At 43.1% G+C, this 19,420-nt stretch overlaps 2 protein-coding genes across 8 annotated transcripts in view; one reads left to right on the top strand and one right to left on the bottom strand.

Moving 5' to 3' along the window:
• Positions 1 to 4,677, bottom strand: part of esrp1 (epithelial splicing regulatory protein 1) — a 14,589-nt gene extending 9,912 nt beyond the window's left edge. For 4 of the 5 annotated variants that reach the window (XM_037073494.1, XM_037073497.1, XM_037073495.1 and 1 more), the window contains exons 1-6: positions 4,539 to 4,677; positions 2,825 to 2,972; positions 2,286 to 2,447; positions 2,066 to 2,182; positions 1,637 to 1,748; positions 990 to 1,133 (exon numbers count right to left, since the gene is read on the bottom strand). In XM_037073494.1, coding sequence (XP_036929389.1) covers positions 990 to 1,133; positions 1,637 to 1,748; positions 2,066 to 2,182; positions 2,286 to 2,447; positions 2,825 to 2,972; positions 4,539 to 4,552 — 697 coding nt within the window. In that variant the 5' untranslated portion in view covers positions 4,553 to 4,677. The remainder of the gene's footprint in view (positions 1 to 989; positions 1,134 to 1,636; positions 1,749 to 2,065; positions 2,183 to 2,285; positions 2,448 to 2,824; positions 2,973 to 4,538) is intronic. The other variant, XM_037073496.1, reaches the window with a different exon arrangement.
• On the top strand, positions 4,021 to 19,420 carry virma (vir like m6A methyltransferase associated). 3 transcript variants are annotated; one of them, XM_037073481.1, is made up of 27 exons: positions 4,021 to 4,167; positions 4,659 to 4,771; positions 6,511 to 6,597; positions 7,466 to 7,514; positions 7,598 to 7,757; positions 7,872 to 7,991; positions 9,059 to 9,274; positions 9,835 to 10,559; positions 10,853 to 10,990; positions 11,080 to 11,306; positions 11,400 to 11,927; positions 12,028 to 12,182; positions 12,825 to 12,907; positions 13,421 to 13,514; positions 13,906 to 14,294; positions 14,393 to 14,548; positions 14,653 to 14,888; positions 14,963 to 15,212; positions 15,295 to 15,512; positions 15,806 to 15,938; positions 16,192 to 16,332; positions 16,430 to 16,584; positions 16,832 to 16,928; positions 17,681 to 17,853; positions 17,950 to 18,299; positions 18,720 to 18,866; positions 18,967 to 19,420. In XM_037073481.1, the coding sequence occupies exons 1-27, from the start codon at positions 4,105 to 4,107 to the stop codon at positions 19,173 to 19,175; spliced, it is 5,412 nt and encodes a 1,803-aa protein (XP_036929376.1). In that variant the 5' UTR covers positions 4,021 to 4,104; the 3' UTR covers positions 19,176 to 19,420. The 3 variants fall into 3 exon arrangements, with proteins under 3 accessions (XP_036929376.1, XP_036929374.1, XP_036929375.1); XM_037073479.1 differs by having other exon boundaries at positions 9,059 to 9,304; XM_037073480.1 differs by having other exon boundaries at positions 4,105 to 4,167; positions 9,059 to 9,304; positions 17,681 to 17,847; positions 18,967 to 19,175.

Below are 19,420 nucleotides of genomic sequence, written 5' to 3'. Positions count from 1 at the left end.
AAATATCTAAGATGATTATTCAATTACCAAAACAGTTTGTACCTGTACCTATTATAATTGGATTGCTCACGTATCTTGTGTCTTCCATGATCTCTATTTGTATTGTTTTTGTTTTAATATACATGTTTTTTGACTTTTAGTTTTATTTTGTATCTTTTATGTCTGTCTTTAAACTGTTAACTGATTTTTAACTGACTAATTTTCTGTTTTTTGCTCTAATTTCCTTAATTATCATCTAAGCAATGCTCTTGAAGTATCTTTTTGATGCTACCTGTAAACGCACAGTAAAGTCTATATATATATATATATATATATTGATTGATACATATATCGACTCTAAATATTTGCAATGGTATCAATACTCATTTCGCTATCGATAGAAATTCTGCAGTTGTCTGCCACTAGGAAGCAGAAAAGTTGTATCTCTTCATTATGTTACAGCCGTGTTGCATTTATCTTGATAAAATCTAAAATTGCTCACCATCCATGTCAACAACAATTTCCAACACTGAAGCAATTTCGTAAAGATGTTGAGAACATCGTTGACCTAAAAGTACCTTCAAAACTGGAAAATATGTTGGGTATCAATCTACTGGACACAATAACATTTTCTGACAAACATCTCTTCAACATATTGCATGTAACTGCAATGAAGCAGTTGACTGGGACATGGAAATTCACAAAATTTGAATTCATGGATATCAGTGACTAATTTTAGACATGGATCAACTGACATCAAGCTGAACTTGTTTTTTTTCTAAGGGGGGGGCTTAGTTATTTAGTCATTCAATTGTATTAGAAATACTTACAGAATGTGCAATAGGCTCAAGAATATAATTTGTACGGAAGATACTGAAGGAAATAACACGATCACGTATTCTAAAAAAAAATGTTTTTCTGTTGGTATTGAAGTTTGAAATTCCAGTAACAGGAAACCACAAGGTCTAAATGCCAAACTAGGGAACAAATCAATCATATATGGCACTCACTGAATGGCTCAGAAAGCAGGGCGAGGACAATGCTGGCCATAGCCTGGACCTGCTGCACTCCGATTACAGGAGGCAGTGGGGTTGTCGGATCCAGTGGGGCTGAGGGATCCCACATGTTGGGGACATCAGCAGGTAGACTGAGAGCTGAGGAGGAGGCCGTCAAGGAAAGCAAACGAGGAACAGCTGAAGACAGTCGAACAGACCAGAGAGGGGCCATACACACATGGGTGTGCTGGTGTGTGACCGGTGTAAAATAGAAAGATTAATGATAGAAATTAAGAGGAATTAAAAAAAAGACACACACACAGACACACGCACACACACAAACACACACACAAACTTTTCCTGTTTGAGTGGGTGTGTGAGGTTTGCCCTGTTGGCTAAACACACACTCGTTGGCTGAGCGCTTGGTAAGGTGCTGCCATTGTTTCCCTATTTGCATTTCAAAACCTCTAGACCTGCAGCCAACACCCCGTTGCTCATAAACTTCTAATAAGTGCGTCGCATGGAGAAGATCAAACTAAACATATAGATGGATAACCAGGAACTGTCCACGAGTTAGACATTAAAAGCATCACATTTAAGTGTGTAGTTCACAAACATTCACTGACACACCAAATGTAAACAGGTGACGTATTGAAGGATACACTCTGCCATGATGTGTACATTCAGAGCCTTGAGGTCGGACGTGGGGAAGTGCCTCTTGAACTCCTTCCGAAGGTCAAAGAATGAGTAGAAGCACTCCGGGACCAGGATGTTCTGCAGAGGGGAGGAATTAAAGGAAAGGATGTGAACATGTGGCCCATCAGCAGCTGCCGTTTTTATTGCCATCATCTATTTGTTTGCACACTCGAGTCTTCAGCGTGTAGCACGAAGACATGTGGGAGAATTCAATCAGCTTCATTGTGTGGCGGTGCTTTGCTCCACTGCAGATCGACTCTCACAGCAACATCAAATTCAAGGAGTGCTGACACAACACAATTCCTTTGTGACTGTGCGAGGCGCTGAAGGATCCTGCAGCGAGGGAGAGAACATCCGCCCTGGCTGCAAGGCGTTCACCCTACCAGCTCACTCACCTTGCTCGCGGCCTCGGGGTGAATCACTTGGCGGATGTGGAGCTGCCCGTCTGTACACAAACACACCGACGTGCCTGCGCCCGCGCTGTTCACTTCGTTTGTCAGATGTAGATGAAACTGCAAAGACAGCAGATGATTAACAACTCAATCTGGCCTTGAGGACCTCTACTATTATGCAATAAAAATGCCTTTGTTTTAGTGACTTCATGGAGGTTTATACCAGGTTTAAAGCCGCCTCAAGACTTGTCGCTGTTGTGACACAGTCTGCTTTGGATCCACTCTCCTCCTCCACGCTTTCCTCCACCACATCCTCCTCCTCTTCCTTCTCCTCTGTGGAGTCTAAGGGCTCAGGCTTAATGAGGAGCTCATTCACCTTGCCCAACTGGTTCAGGGGAGAAAACACGTCAGTCTTGAAACACGCTGACATAGAAACTTACTGGGCTGCGGGCTGATATAGTTCAATGGCTGTAATGTACAACTCTATTACACATGTACTAACAACAAAAAACAGGAAGACATTCAAGATAGTAGTCCCCCCATTACTGAGTAACTTTACAGACAATAATCACCTTAAAGATATCTGTTAAAGCCATTTTATTGAGGTATTAACAGACATCTTTACATTATTATGTCTGCCTATGTTTGAGTCTTTGAGTCCTTTACTACATTTCCTGCTTTGGAATAATTAGCTGTAACAACTAGTTCATTATTAACGACTTTTTTCATTCCTTCTTTCTTTTCTTCTTTTTTTTTTTTTACCGTTTTGTTCTTTACATCCACCAGCTGCCAAACCAACTGCACGAGCTCCTTCTCGTCTGACCCCAACAGCTCTCCGCTCGCGCCAGATGTGGCGGTGAAAGCCACCACCAGGTAGTCTACCTGCGCCGTCATCCGAACACAAACACGGCTCCAGAAAAGGAAAAAAAAAAAGAAAAGAAAAACTTATCTATTACTAAACGAAACTAAAGGACAGTACGTGGATATACGCAGGAGAGGAGACACACGCGGGAGCCGACAGGTATAAACACGTTCACTTTGACACCTGAGCGCGAAGGTGAGCTCCGTAAATCCAAATTTCGTCGCGTGAGAGATTTTACGTGAAGCCTCCCGCAGTCACCATCGCGGAGTAATGGCTGAACGTTCCCCGTTTTTGTAGTGCGTCTACCTGTGTGACCACGTGACTCTCTACCTGCCCCCTCCCTCCTCCAGGTGGTTTCACCGAGTAGGACGTGGCAGAGCATGGAGGACAGAAATAAAAAATGTATAACGATGTTGAAGTAATTCAAGTGGTTGTTAGTGTCGGCAGATAGTAGAAGATAGAGCGAAATGGCACCTGTCACCTCAGCGCACAACATTTTTAAAGTTTTAAGTTTCTTCTTTATAACTCAGTAGTTCGGCTGCGATGATATCTGACTTTCTATTTAAATGAAAGCCTACTTTTTTATTTTTGATATATTCAGTTAAATAGCATTCTAAAGAAAGTGTGATGAAAACAAAGAACACCCAACACTAATATTTCAAATTATATTTTGCCCTCATAATTATTCTGATATTGGCATTGATTTATTGAATAAATAAATAAATAAATACGAAGGGCGAAACATTTAAAGAGCCTTGGTTGTACCGTCTGAATATTCATATTATTACATTATTACATTTCATTTGAATTTGTTGATTATTTTTTTTAAATTTCAAAATGTATTAACTGAATAATTAAATATGCATTAAAACGATGCACTGAAAGGCATCTGTACAACTGCACACCATAGAAGTGCTGTATCATAATTCCCAATATAAGTGATTAACTGTCTTGTCAGATACAACAGCAGTAATAATGCATAGTAATAGTAATAGCTTTGTTAGTCAGGTCAATTTGAATATATCGCTCTTATATATCTTTAGAACAATATAAGTATGTTAATATGTATTTGTTTTGTACATTTATGTGCTTGATTATCTTTTAATATCAGCTCGTGCTCCGGAAGTGATCGCCATCCCGGAAGTAAACCCGTCGCCCGACCACGGACAGCAAGAAGGCGATGGCGGCAGACACAACAACGGAGCTTCTTTTCTTAGATACGTTTAAGCACCAGAGTGCAGAGGTAACATTTCTGACGTCTGGACACCCTCTGGCATATTTACTTCTGAACCGCCTACATATTAAACTCACACTGGTTATTTTCGGGAGTTTTAGAAGATGATGCTCAACTTCCAAGCTAACGATGTCAACTTGGCTAACATTAGCACTTCTATCATGGGTGTTATGATACCGTTGCTATTCAATGCTTTTATTCTGATGGTCACTTGTTCAAGCGTAACCCGAATTATACTAAATATGTCTCGATGAATGTGATTTACATCCGTAATCATATACCCCCACTCAGCTGTTTCATTTTGCATCCCTGCGCAGTTTGTTTGCTAGTTAGCCAAGTGGCTAATGCTAACTTTAAAGTCTCATTCTAGCCGTGTTTACCTCAGAGCGGGCATTAAAAGTGACTCTTACGATTTGCTCTGTACGTTGTGGTTGTCATGTTTAGTTAAGCTCTGCAATAACTAAATGTTTGCATTAATCTTAATGTTCAATGCACTTCAGTTAACCAACGTGGATGTGGTGCGGTTTCCTTGCGGGGTGCTAGTCACAGAGGTACGGGTCATTCCTCCAGGGATCAAAGCACACAGCAACTTACCTGACAGCAGAGCATTCGGGTAAGAGCCCTGTAACACTCTCAAACACGTTTTTTAAGTTCCACCTAGATAAAGATGATGCAACCCAACAGAACATCCCTTCATTAAATCCGATTTTATGAATGGTATTCATGAACTTCATGTTAACTTTTGGTGCTGTGAATGATCTTACAATTTGGCCATCCCACTGATATTAACAATGGTAAATAAAGGTTAGGTGGGTCAAGACTTACCCAGCAAACTGGCACCTGAATGTAGTTGCAGGTTGGGATGCATCAGTCCCTAATGCTGTTGAAGGCTGCACAATATTGGAAATGAGAGATTTTTCTTTCTGCGCTAAATATTGCAATATGAAAAAGCAAAAGAAAAAATAAACAGCAGGTGAATAGAAAAGCTCAGTTTTTACTTTATATATTATTTGGCTTTATTCCCGTAATAAACAACTTCTAATACGGGTGTCAGTTAAACATTGCAGGTTGACTCATCTGTCATAAACCTCTTATTTCTCATTTGAATTCTCTGCCAGAGAAAAACAGGGACTTTATTCATCTCAGCTTGAATCATTTATAACTTTAGTGGATTTGAACATGTAAGGTAATCTGCAGACTCTCTTCTTCAAGATGAGACCATACCTTTTTCAGTGAATGGATGTCTTGACTTGCCCCAAATGTGTCCTCCAACACACACGAAAAGCCATGTCTTAATCATAGGAACTTGATTGCCTACATCTCAATGCCTATACTTACTTGCAGCACATATAATAACACGGTCAAGACTGCCTTGCATGTGACTATTGCAGATGTGGACTTTGCAATGTTGAAGCTGAAACAATATATTGTGCAGCTGTATTCCAGACGTCATTAGGAGATTGTAATTATCATTATGTGATGAGTCACAATAATGAGAGTTTCTCTGTCAGTGTCATCATAAGATTCTGTATTTCCACTAATGTTTAGATATACTCATTCATGCATTTACAGTGGGCTGCCAGATCAGTCTTTAGGACCAGTGCTTTCACTGGCCTAAGGTTAACGTAGTTAGACTGGTGCATCCCTAGTGGCAGGAAATCCTAAACCTTATTCTTGATGATGTTATATCCCCTCTGGATATACTCCTTTGATACAGATACCTGAGATGTGTGCCTGTAGGAAAGTATTTTGACACCTGAGCTCCATTGTTGTGGGGGTCCTGATTCCCACTGAGCCTGCTTGGTGTGATGAATTTAACTGACTGAATGGTTGCAGTCCTCAACAATACACACACCTGAGCAGAACAGGCCTCTATATTGTATAGAGGTGGCCGATTTGGATAAAATACTCAAATGCTCATATCAAGATAGAGGTCCTTATGTATTACCATACTTGTATTGTTATAATGTACAGTTTATGAAAAATCGGTTAAGAAACTGATCTTTGATAACATCTCCTTTGGCAAAATCAGCTGCTTAAATACGTGACACATCAAAGTGATCCCAGTTTCTGTTCATTGATTTGAAACATTGCCTATAATAGCCTAATACACCCAGATATAGTATTCTGTCCCTCTATAAGCTCTTAATATAATGTAGTTCAGTGCAATAACACTGTTAAGTGTGACCTCAGTAATAAAAATGCAATTTGATGTACACATTTCTAACTGTCACTAAAGACTGAACATGATCAACTTAATAGAAATAGAATTCTTGTTAAACTGTTGTATTGTGGATCCAAGACGATCAAGCCCTGACCGCTTTATTAATGCGTGTGTGTTTTTGTTTCCAGGGAGACGTCTCCTCATGCCTTCCAGTTGGAGCTGTTCTTCAATAATGTCACCAAACCTAACAACCCCTCGTTCCACAGACTGGGCAGGTCGGAATGATTTTCACTTTCCCTCTGCTCGTTTCGTTTCAGCTCTTACCCATCTCTTTAATGCCTGGTGAAATCTCTTAAGTGCTTAAGCTACAGGTGTCTGTCTCACCTGTAGAACCAGTCGTGGTAGCATCTGAGCCCTGTTCTCAGAGGCCAGAGAGGTGTGTGTGTGCACCCACCCATATTCAGCTCTCTTTGTTCTCATGCTGGCTAACTGGTCTCTCCAGAAACTCAACCCCACCCACACAGTAGCTGAAAAAGCTCCAAAACGTTGAGCTCCCAGTGATATAGATGAGCAGAGGAATGTTTGAGTCAAATGCTTTTTTTTTTTTAGTCTAACCTCATAATAACAGAGGTGTGTACAGTAGCACCAGAGCGTAAACTTCTATTTAGAGGTGTGCATTGTGTGAGAGTGGCTGAAGCTTGAAATACAACACACCCCAGTTATTGTCTCTGCAAGGAAAGTTGGGAGTAGATTTTTTTTGAACCTGTCAGATTGCTTTTGAAATGTCTTCCAATTGTTGAAAGCAAATTTGACTGAAATGTTTTTAGACAAATTAGTCTTGGCACAAGAAACTTTAATGGAATAAAAGCAGAGGATTTTGTTATTGTTAAGGCTTGTATTGTAATTTCAAAAATAGAATGTCCTGACAGAAACTTGACGTAAACTCGAAACACTAATATAGTAGAATTAAATGACGTATATAAGCAACCATTCAAGTATGATAATGGTCAGATAGATAGATAGATAGATAGATAGATAGATAGATAGATAGATAAACAGACAAACACATGTTTAAGACTATTTCAGCCTTGGTGTATAGTTGCACTGGTGGTTAAATCTGCCTTGTTTGCTGTCTTCCCTCAGTCTGGAATATGATGAGAACAAGTCCATCGTGTTCAGACCCAGTGGAAAGGTAAATGTTCCCCAACAACAGGATGATTTTAATTTCATCTTTAAAGTCACTTTGCGAACAACTAAATGCGTTGGTACGTGCAGGTGAACACAGACGGTCTGGTGCTGCGTGGCTGGTACACCAGTCTGACGTTAGCAGTGTACGGAACAGCAGAGCGCTCACATGGACATGACCAAGGCTCACCCCCTCCACCTCCACCCCCACCCCCTCAACAACCCAGTGGACCCAAGAGGATTGTTAAAGGTGGGCAAGATGAAACTAGCCGATGATCTCGCCAAAACAGGAACATCTGATGGCCATGTCTCTTATTGCCTTTGAATTGTTTGCTAAACCTCTAATCTATTAATGTTTTTTTAGAGTGGGAAAAAGATGACCAGTACAATGGCAGCCCACCCAGACCAGCACCCAGAGGGCCTCGTACTCCACCAGGGCCTCCACCTCCGGATGATGATGATGAAGAGCAGGTCCAAGTGACAGGTCAGAACTGTGAACATGTTTTCGTTTATATTATATCAACCATTCATAGATTCTGAGTTATCAATAATGACAGAAATAGTGCTGTGGTTTAAACATCGTCCCAGCTGATACTTCTTATGATCAAATATTGCATCAGTGGTTCTTCTTATATCGTGTCCATAGGACCCATTGTTTCTATGCTTTCCATTTATTGTCTACGTAAGATGTCGGCGATGCATTGTGCTAGGGTTGCTTTGTGCAAACGTATGTGTCCTGTGTGAAGCAGGAAGCTCCTGAAAAACTGTTAAATCCAACTGTTGTGAAGGTTTAACAAAGAGAGTCATGACTTTTTATAAACATTTTAGACGATTAAAAATGCCTACACACATTTCCATCCACTATTTTGCTGATATAAACACGCCTGCTCAGATCTTGGCTGAGTAGCTGGGATTGCTGTTGAAGTTATTATTTATGGCTGCAGACATTAGTTCCAGGTGAAAATGGCTCTGTCTCTGCATTGATGCATAATGTTCCCATGTCCGTATCACGATACATCTTATAATCGAGAAATTTCCACACCTGTAATACTGAACCATGAATTTCTTTCACTCTTGCCTGTCTAGTGTCCAAATTTGGTTAGTTTATAACCAACATTTTTTTTTAATGAATCCTAACTCGGTTGCTCAATGTTTCAGTTAATGTCAGTACAATGAGGAAATGAACATAGACCATGGAGTTGAAAGTTAGCTTCCTGAATCAAATATAATCGTTGCTACTGTAATGAAAGCGTGTTTTTGTTCAGTTAAAGGGCAAATTATGTTCACTATGATGGGTAAGACATGCTAAGCAAGTCTCTACACGCTGATTGACACAATGTACAGAAATGAATAACCACCGCCTGCCTGCCGGGTGGCAATTATATTTAAAAAGGTCAACTTATAATTGTGTCAAAAACAGGCTATAATGATCCTTCAGCTGTTTTGTGTAAGCAGGCCTACTATTTGCGTAGATAAATATTTAGTTTTAGTATTATGTTTATATGTGTGTTGTGGGTATGTTGGCTACACTGTGTGCCCTCTGGTCTACAGTGGGTGTGGTCAAAGATGAACCTTGCCAGGGCCGTGACGACTACCTGGAGGCGGTATCACCTGAAAGGTCACTGCCTGCTGATGAGCCATACTCAGATGCTGAACAAGAGGAAGAAGGCGACGAGGAGGAAGAAGAGGAGCAGGAGGAGGAAGAGGATGCACGGACCGAGGGCAGTGCTCCGGAAGAAGAAGAGGAAGAAGAGGAGGAGGATGAGGGTGAGGACGAGGAAGAGGAGATGGAGGAAGGTAGGGGAGTTATTTTGTGAGATCAGGATAGGCTTTGATCCCAAATGGACGCCCGACCCTGAACTTTTTTTGGTACCGCAAAGGCATCAGATCTCTCAAGGTGCCATGGGGTCCATTTGGGACTGAGTGACAGTTGGAGAGAGTGTGTGTGTGCTCAGGCATGCTGCCTCCACCTTCAAACGCTGGATGCTCTTAGCATCTTAGCTAGCCCAACCCCTGGGCTGCTCTGAAGGCCTATGATCGATATTTATAAGCTGTCATGTTGAGGTCGACATCACACATCCCTGCAGCCATGGCTGACGCTTGTGTTGCCGTCATATCCTGCATGTCAAACTAACCCTGCGTGTCTGGAGTGATACAACTGTGTGTTCAAAAAAGAGTGTCTGCATATGCATTTGTGAATGAGCAAGGGTAGAAATCGCTGGCCTCCTCATTTCCATTCATTTTTACACATCATTTTTTACAAAGGATATTAAGACTCTTTTTCATGATTTATTGTCTTTTGTCATATTTCCCCTCTTTGCCTTCAGGTGATGATGGCTATGAGCAGATTTCCAGCGATGAGGACGATCTGGATAATGGCAGCTTTAAGTTGCCCACCTTTGATATGGATTACACTCCTGAGGACCTGGCATCTGTCCCACCTGTCCAGTATGACCCATATGAGCGAGAACTCAGACCCCTGCTCTACTTCACCCCTCCATACAAGACCCGTTTTGATACCCAATTTGAGAAGGCCAGGGTGGAGGAACCCAGGGACCCTGGTGGAACAGAATCAGGTTCAGAGGAGGCTGAGGCTGTGACACAGCTGAAAGATCTGCTTACAAGTATTGGAGATGAGAGAGATGCCCGCTGGGTCACTGCTCTGGAAGAGGCTCCTGGACTACTGGCCAAAGGGTTGGCTTATTTAATTAAACAAGGCGAGCGAGAGATGGAGGGCCCTGTTGGAATTTTAACCAAATGGACACTCCAAGCTCTGAGTATGGAGGTTGCTCTCACACAACCCATTGCTCTTAACCTCAGACAATTGAAAGCCGGTGCCAAGCTAGCATCATGCCTTGCAGAGTGCCCACAGGGCCTCACAGCAATGCTGCGTGCAGGGGCTCTTGATGTTCTACTGGAGCTGCTGAACGCGAACCACGTCTCTTCCACACTGAAGCTGAGTATCCTGAGAGCTCTGGGTGCTTTAATCAGTACACCTGCTGGTGTGGAGGCTTTCTTACACGCTGGAGAGTCGGAGAAGAGTGGCTATCAGGTTAGCAACACAAAATCACTCAGTGTAGATTTTCTTAACAATGTATCCCAGATTAGGAATCTTCCTTTACAGCTAGACAATAAGAATGAAATAAAACCTTTGAACTAAAAATAGGATTAGAAATGAACTCAGTTTACCATTTGTCATATAATTGACCCAGGATCTAATATGCGTCAAAGAATCACCACCTCCACTTCACATTTTAAGAAAACATGCAGAAAGCACTTACTAGTTGGATGACCTGATATGTTTTTGCCTCATCCATCTGACATTAAGCTTTATGTCCTTCATAGCGTTTGGTGCAACTGTTCCTCCGTGAAGAAACAGTGAGGGTCATAACAGCTGGCAATGCCATATTTCAGAAGAGCCACATGTATGAGGTTCTGGTGGACCTGCAGCGTGCAGCAGCAGCATTGATTGAACCACAGCAGGTAGAAAAACGCACTCGTTCACATAATGATGCTCACTTCAAAGTGTAAGTATATTTTTAAAGATAGCCGTGGCTGACTGTTACTCTCAGGAGGACATGGAGGATGCCGACAGCCCCATGGAAGAAGAACCATCACTAAGCTCCTCCCCTGTGACCGAGGCAGAACTTGATAGGCTGGCAGGGGTTTTGGAAGAGTTACATCACCTGCTGGAGACAGCCCCTAACTGCATGGTACAGCCACCTGGGAAAGCGTTCCCCACTTCTGCTAGAATAACAGGACCACAGGAGCGGGACGATCCATACCCAGCACTGTACAGGTACATATTTCAAACATAATATGCAGAAGCTCTGACATAAAGTTGAATGTTAGTATGACCTGATTCGTTATAATTCACTTTCCCCTCTATCAGGTATATGCATGCGTGCCATTTCCTGGAGAGCATGGCAGCGGTGTTGTCAGCAGCTGCAGCGGCCGGCCACCTAGGTGTCACACAAGCTGTCAGAGAGCTCCTACGCTTCCTGTCACTCACCCAGTCCGGCCTGCTCTTCCTTCTCGCCCAGCCCTCTGCTACTAACCTGCTGCTGCGTCTCCTGGCGTCGGTGGCAGAAGCCGAGGGCGAGGACACCACCTTCTCAGGGGGTGAGAGCGGTCTCACAGGGCCAGGGTTTGGTGAAGAGGGCTTTGGTGTATGGCTGATGCAGGCGCTGCACGCTCTGCAGGGGGTTTCAGAGCTCATGAGCCATGTGGCCGCAGGGGGAGATGGAGGAGCTGGGCTTGAGGAAGGCGACAATGCGGAGGTGCTGGGCATGCTCCATGCACTCTACCTGATGACTTTCACACAGACTGGACGCAGTGCTGTGGCTCATGTTTTCAGCATGGAGAACAACCTGTCGTGTCTGGTCACACTGCTGCAGCACCACAGCAAGGACGGACAGGGGTACAGCTCTCTCCTCCTTCTTTGTCTATGATTTTATTTTAGGTACCTGTGCAGTTATATCTGAATATCGTTTTACGTCTTTGTCTGGTCTTTCTTGCAGTGAGGCTAAAGCTCGCAAAGCAGTGACCTACAACTACGCCTGTATGCTGGTTTTACTGGTAACGCAGACCTCTAATGAACTGCGGATGATGGAACAATATGCAGCCCCGCTCCTCGCCATAGCCAAGGCGGATGACACCAATGCAAAACTTCAGGGTAAATATTACCACTGTCACATTCAAGTATCTTGTCATGAGGGATGAGTGTGTACACCATCGTCTGTATCTGCCTTAAAATGGTATGGATTGATCAGAGGAACCATTTACAGAACAGCCTCAGCACTGAGCTTCAGATCTTGTTCAGAGTTTTCTATAGACTTGAATGAATTAATGTATCAGTAAAAACTTAAGGAATACAGTCCAAAATATACTGGAGTATCAGATCAAGACAACCAACCTTTATTCTGTGACCAACGTTTGTTTCGATGCCATGTGTGGCATCAGGGTCAGACTCATTGAATAAATGTTTGTTGTCTTGATCTTCAGTAAACTTTGGACTGTGTTCCTACACATTTTCCTGATACTTGCATCCCGTACTCTGAGAGCACTGGACATGCTTTCAGCTCCATGTGAAACAGCTGAAGTGTGTTTAACTCTCTCCTTCATCCTTGAATGAATTCATTTCAGTTAGGTACCTAACGGATTACAAGTATAGATAGTGACACATTTTAATCAGATGATACACATTTACTCATTTCTGCAGAGTATTCGCTCAACCTTACTTGTCCTCACTGATCATTTTTATTGTGTATGTATGTGATTTTCCTTATTAAAATGTGGGTCTTGCTTTGTACTTTAGAGCTGAACAAATGGCTGGAGCCTTTGGAGAAACTCCGCTTTGAGATTGGAAGCATTCCCACCCTAATAGACTACATCAAACAGGTACAATTCTCTCTCTGCTGACGTAAAGCAACAGTTCACTATGTTCTCAGTTTCATCTTCAGTACGATAACTCCTGAGTCCTATTAATGCCTCGAGTGATAAATCTCTTCAGTTGGAAGCATTTGGGTGGCAGCCATAGAGTTGTCTATAACATTTAATTTAGGGTGTCCATCAGCGACTCTCTCTTCCCACTGTACAGTGACTCACAGGGGCTGGTCTCTTAGAGTACAATATACTACAGTTTATTAATCAAGAGTTGTATTGCATACGTTAATGTTATTATCCAGCCAGCTGAGGATGCAAACTTTAGCAACAAAACTACTTAACTACAAGTTTTCATTTTATTCTATACCTTAGAGCCACCGGATATAGAGTATATCCTCTTGGAATGCAGAGCGTCACCTACAAGTCTGAACTGCTCAACCGTCTACCTGCTCTGTCATTTGAGTTAAGACCATATACAGATAAGAGAGCTATATGTCGTTTTAAATGTGTGTCTTTTCTTGACTTCAGAATGTGGAAAATGTGTTGACGGCCGAGGGAACAGGCCTGGTCACTGCTCTCAGGGTCCTTAATCACATCGCCTGCCCCCCACCTGCTGTAGAAGGTAAAGACATTGAACGTGATTTGTGTAATAGGTCAGCTGATAAAAAATTGTATTTTAGTTTTAACTTTAGATTTCTCGAATATTAAAGGTGCTCTGTGGAGTTGTCCGGTAAGGAAACAAAAGCTATATTTGCATTTAGTTACCACAGAAGCCATACACATACTCATACCAAAGGTCCACTCAGCAGGTTTGTCCACATGGATATACACGATAGGCTTGTATTGTATGTATCCTTGTGGCCTAACAAACCAGTTTCATGTCCAGGTTCTCATTATACGTTGAATAAAGATAATATTTTATGTTATATCTTTTCCGGTTCATTTGTGTGGATTACATAAATAACAAGATGCCATTATACAGTATTTTTTACAATGTCATTTTCCTTCCTTAGGTCAGCAGAGGGATCTTAAGTGGAGTCTTGCAGGAGTCCAGCTCTTCTCTGGCGAGGGTCTGGATACATGTGTACGTGTCCTTCAGAAGCTGTGCAGCGTGTTGCTGCAGCCGTGGCGTGTGCACGGACACATGGGCCCCACACCGCAGCGCTGCATGATCCTCAGTATATGTATCAACACGCTGCGACTGCTACGCACTATGCTGACGGAGCTGCTGCGCGGGGGAGCTTTCCAGTTTAGGGACACTCGCGTTGCCAGCGTGTTGGTGTCGCTCCACATGATCGTGTGCTCCATCCCAGCATCTGGACGTCTAGACGGAGAGGAGACCAGAGTGCAGGCACTCATTGTTGATGTGCTGCTCACCTTCACGCAGGGTGTTAATGAAGAGGTGTGTGAATGATGAATTGCGCAGGCATGTTAGTTTAGCCAAGAAATTTTGTGCAAAAAGTGAAAATGGTAGTTAACGTGTTTGTGTGTTTGGTGCAGGTGACTCACACAGAAGAGACTCTGGCCAGTAACACATGGTCTCTGATGCTGAAGGAGGTTTTGGGCTCACTACTGAAAGCTCCTGAAGGTCTGTTCTCCGGTCTCACGTTGCTGTCTGAGCTCCTGCCTCTTCCACTACCAATGCAGAGCACTCAGGTAACCTGCTACATCCTACTGATCACACATGTCTCGTGCGCCTCATTTCACCTCCTGAGGATTCTTTTCTTGGCACTGACATTAACAGATCTTTGGCTTCGTAGGTGATATCAGTCCAAGATGTGGCTGTGGCCTTAAACACCAGGAAGCTGTGGAGCATGCACATACGGGCACAGTGGAAAGTGTTTGCTGAGGCGTTCAGGTGTGTGTGTGCCACCAGCTGCCCTCCTCTTTTGGCCATGCTGAGGAGAATGTGCGTTCAGCTGGCTGATCTGTCTTCACCTACCGCAACGCTCATCATGAAGACTCTGCTGGAGCTGCTTTTGGAGGAGCTACAGCCGTGAGTGAAGGAAACACTCATAGTTTGTGTTTATGCTGTGAATTGTATTCTTAGTGTATGAATTATGACTGCAGGGCGGAAGGAAAAACCGTGTGCTGGGGCCAGGTCCTGCGGCTGCTGTCGTTGACGGATGCTCTGGTGTCACAGAAAGCGTGTAAGAGCGCAACGCTGCACCTGCTGTCTGGGGCAGTGTCTGGAGATGAACAGCTGGCCGAACTGTTCCCCACGCTGCTGTCACTGTTAGTTCCTCCAAATGATCACTCCCTGCAGCAGCAGCAATGCAGCGAACTAGTGGGGACAGTATTACAGTCACTGTGTGACCAGGTAAGCAGTATAGTGCACATAAAGGCAAACGTGAACAAGTCTTGTAAAGGGATTAAAAAATATCGATCTCCATCTTCATCAGGACATTTCTCTGGTGGTATCTCCACCTGGTGACAGCTGCGTGTCAGAGGCTGAGCAGCTGGCCAATTCACTACCGGGACGAGACATGCTATCATCTGTGTGCAGCGCCTTGCTGGATGTTTTGGGGAACTCGGAGAGCAGCGTCCCACTCCTCCTCACCTGTATCAGGACTTTGACATTCCTCTCTGAGCATGACTATGGACTCTACCACCTCAAAGTGTATGTGGCAATGCTCTCTCACTACTCTCTCCTTTTCTTAATAATCTCTTCCCTCTCTCAGTCAGTTTGCCTCACTGAAATTCACTTTGCACACTTAAGCCATTCAAGACATATACACAAGGGTTAGACATAAAGTTACACATAAGATACAATGCATAGATGTACAAAGCACATCAAACAGTTATGACAGTTATCATATCACATTATATCCTCAGGGTTCAGATCTCAGTTAGCAGCACACTGATTTTGGTTTTCATTAAGACAGACAGAAAATTGCTCAACCTCTGTTTCAGTGCTCTGAAGAAACATGGTGCAGGTCTGTGCTCGTTGTTGAAGAGATTGGTGTTTCCCTTCAACAAGGATTCAGCAGATCTGCTCTCAGCTCTGCTCGACTTCCTCAGACAGATTGCCAACACAGAAACAATGGTCAGTATCTGGTTGTTTAGCTCCTGCATGTTTCATATGGAAATACATGTGAACTAAAACTGTACTTGCTCTCAAAGTAACTGTGAAATTACTGTTATTAGGGCTGCAGCTAGCTATTAATTTCATTGGTTGCAAAAAGTGACACTAATCATTAAAACTGCTTTAAATGAATTCCTAGGCATACTTTTTGCACAGTTGTGCACAGTGTGTGATGGTCGGATTAATTTGTTGAATCTATTTGTGTCTGCTCCAGTGTGTTGACGAGGGCCAGGGGTCAGGCGAGGAGCCTGCCTTCACTGCTCTGCGGTTACTGTCGGGCTCTGAGATGAAAGCTCTGCTACAATGGGAACCGTCAGACTCTCATCCACTCCCGACTTTGGAGAAACAGATAACGGTACAGAATTGTGTACAGAGTTAACATTTTTGCAGAGTAAAGGTTGATGCTTCCTTGGTGTTGAGCTAACACTATAAGGCTGTGTGTTGATCCTTAGAACATGTGTAAGGAAGATGATTCACTGGAGACCATGCTGGAGAATGTGATTGTGCTGAGGCAGTTGCTGGAGACGGCCACAGACACTCCTCCTGCTGCTGAGACTGAGCCCACTCTGCCAGCACCTGAGACACTCGGAGCCCAGTTTAACAACAGGTACATAATGACATAATAATACTAATTCAGTCATCAATCACAGGGAGGCAGCTATCATCACAGTCAAGGAAATATTTGATTTTTAAAATGATTTTAATACATTTATTTTATTCAAACATGACATATTGTATTTGCGCCACTAAATCCAGATGATGTACTAAAATGAGTCTCAGGTATCAATTTTGTGGAAAACTCTGGATGTAATAGTAGGTATTATTTCCTTCTGTGTTGTTTTTTTTTTCTGCAGGACGGTGTTCATTCTGTCTGAAGCTCTGGATGAGCAGCTGAAGACTCTGTGGTTCTCTCCCTTCCAGACTGATGACATAGAGGCCGACCTGGATATGGTGAGTGTGTGTGTGTGTGTTTGTTTGTTAAAAACACTGTGTCAAGAAATTTAAGCAAGATGGGATTGATCCTTATCCAGTGTTAGATCATCCAATGTAGATATTCACAAAAGTGTTCATATCATGTATCAGATGCACTGATACTAATATATCTGTCATATACCAATATCGGCTGATAATATCTGCCAACGGATTTATTGATCGGGCTCTAATCTAGATATTCTTTGCTAGATTATCTTATTTTCTCTTCAGTGAGATTATATAGAATTTGTTGAGAAAATAGTTGTGACCGACATTGCTGAAAGAATAAAAAACAATATTGTAACAACAGGGCCTAATAGAATAACAATAAAGTAAGATACATTTGGTAAGTGAATTGATAAAGTGGTATTAAGAGATGGTACTGTAGAAGACTTTAATGTGATAAAGACAAAGGATAAGCTGATCTTAGTTAATTTCCACATTATCAGTATAATCATGAATATCCTTCTGCAAAGTTAAAATAATAACAGCATAATTACTAAAGTTCGTCAGTGACAACGAGAAGAGAAACACATTTCTCTCCAAACTAGACTGCTTTATAAACTCACATAGGACTTCAAAATGCAACAAGCAATTCAGTATTTATTTAATACACACCTCATGAACATTGTTAACAAACCAAATTCCACATGATCTCACACACGGTTATGGAGCCGTTTGTCTGTCTGTGTGTGGCTGAACATTATGTCTATCATTTGTGTGTGTGGCAGGTGAAGGTGGATCTGGTGGGTCTGGCTCAGGAGTGCTGTCCAGACCTGGACCTGAAGGCCGAGCTGGAGCGTTCCTTCCTGTCAGAGCCGTCCTCTCCAGGTCACACGAAGGCTACAAAAGGCTTCCGACTTGGAAAACACAAGCATGAGACCTTCATCACATCAAGGTACAGGTCCGATACTGTTTTACATTTTAAAGTCATGCTATCTTCATTCAACAGCTTATTTTAATCAACTGACAGAGCATCATCTTGTGTTTGCCCCTTTAGCGGTAAATCTGACTACGTGGAGCCAGCTAAGAGAGCCCACATTATGGCTGCTCCTCGCGGCCGTGGAGGTCGAGGAGGGTTTGGACAGAATCTCTGCCGACCCCACGATATCTTCCGCCAGCGCAAACAGAACACATCCCGTCCTCCCAGTATGCACGTGGATGACTTTGTGGCGGCAGAGTTTAAAGACATTACAACCCCTCTCGGACTTTTGCCCCCCAAACGGCCCCCAAAGAGCTCCCCCAAACCCCCCACCAGAGGACTGTTCACTGGCAACAGAGGCAGAGCCACCTTCCACAGCCAGACTCGCTTTTTCACTCCACCACAGCCTAAAGGTGTTCTTCTATCTGGTATGTACACACACACAATCATATTGGGGAAAAAAAAGTTTCTTGTTTAATAAGATGATAAACTTTCATATTGGGAAAAAAAAGTTTCTTGTTTAAGAAGACGATAAGATGTGTGTTCATTATTATTTTCATTGTTGGTTAATCTGTTGATTATTTTCTCAAATAATCGATTAGTTGTTTGATCTATAAAATGCCATAGAGGTGGAGAGAAACCAGAAAATACACTGTTAAGAAGCTAGAATCAGAGAATTGCAGCTCTAGATGTGTGCTTATATCTTCCAAGTTCTTGTAGATAAAGAACTCATAGCCTCCGCAAATGTTGATACATTGCAACCAAGCTTACACTTGTGTGTTTTAAGCAAACACCAGAATCACTTGTCAGCCAGTAGAGGGAGATAAATCCTCTTTTTGGTTCTGTAGGTAACTACACTCGTAGAGAAGGAGGCCGTGGTTCCTCATGGAGTGGGCAGGTTCCAGCTGTCACCCACAGAGGAACCTACAGCGAACCCCGCGGAGGCCAGAGCAACTTCACACGTGGCCCGCTGCCCTCCAGACAACCCCCAGCAAGTACGGACTGAACACCCACACACACTTTTGTGATCCATCTGTTGAGTAAAATCAAGTAAAAGGACTGAACTTCAACAAATTTGTCTTCTGTTTCTTCTAGGTGCTTACCGACTGGCTCCACGGGACCGAGCCCCACGGGGAAGAGGAGGCGCTGGGCTGTCGTGGCTTAGTGGGGGAGGAGGCGGCGGCAGCGCTGGAGGGGGGGGTGGTGGAGGAGGAGGAGGGAGAGGATCTCAGGGGAGCAAGTTCAGTGGTGGGGGAGGGAGCGGAGGGGGGAGGGGCAGACATGTTCGCTCCTTCACCAGGTAAACCCACCTGGGCATTGACTGAAGCCGTTTATGACAACATATGGACCAATCAGGATATTAAATATACTGTCTCCATGGAAACATGGTGGGATGATGTTGTCACAATGACGTACAGACTCTGTGTTGATGTTTTATGTTTTGTTATCATGAGTTGTATTCAGAGAATAAAGGTCAGAGTAACCGGTCTTACAGGTTTTTGTTTTTTAACAGACACCAGGTGAAATAATAAACTGACGTAGACGATGA

This window comes from Acanthopagrus latus, chromosome 17 (genome assembly GCF_904848185.1).
Source record: "Acanthopagrus latus isolate v.2019 chromosome 17, fAcaLat1.1, whole genome shotgun sequence".
In the NCBI taxonomy this organism is placed as follows: Eukaryota; Metazoa; Chordata; class Actinopteri; order Spariformes; family Sparidae; genus Acanthopagrus; species Acanthopagrus latus.
The sequence above is the reverse complement of the archived record's forward strand: the minus strand, read 5'-3'. Positions and strand labels throughout refer to the sequence as shown.

What these genes read in the sequence shown, in the direction of transcription:
- virma (XM_037073479.1), top strand. Translation starts at nt 4,105, where the DNA reads ATGGCGGCAGACACAACAACGGAGCTTCTTTTCTTAGATACGTTTAAG. An exon ending in ACCCAAGAGGATTGTTAAAG is followed by an intron (nt 7,758 to 7,871) that starts GTGGGCAAGATG and finishes ATGTTTTTTTAG; the next exon opens with AGTGGGAAAAAGATGACCAG. An exon ending in CTTTTGGAGGAGCTACAGCC is followed by an intron (nt 14,889 to 14,962) that starts GTGAGTGAAGGA and finishes TTATGACTGCAG; the next exon opens with GGCGGAAGGAAAAACCGTGT.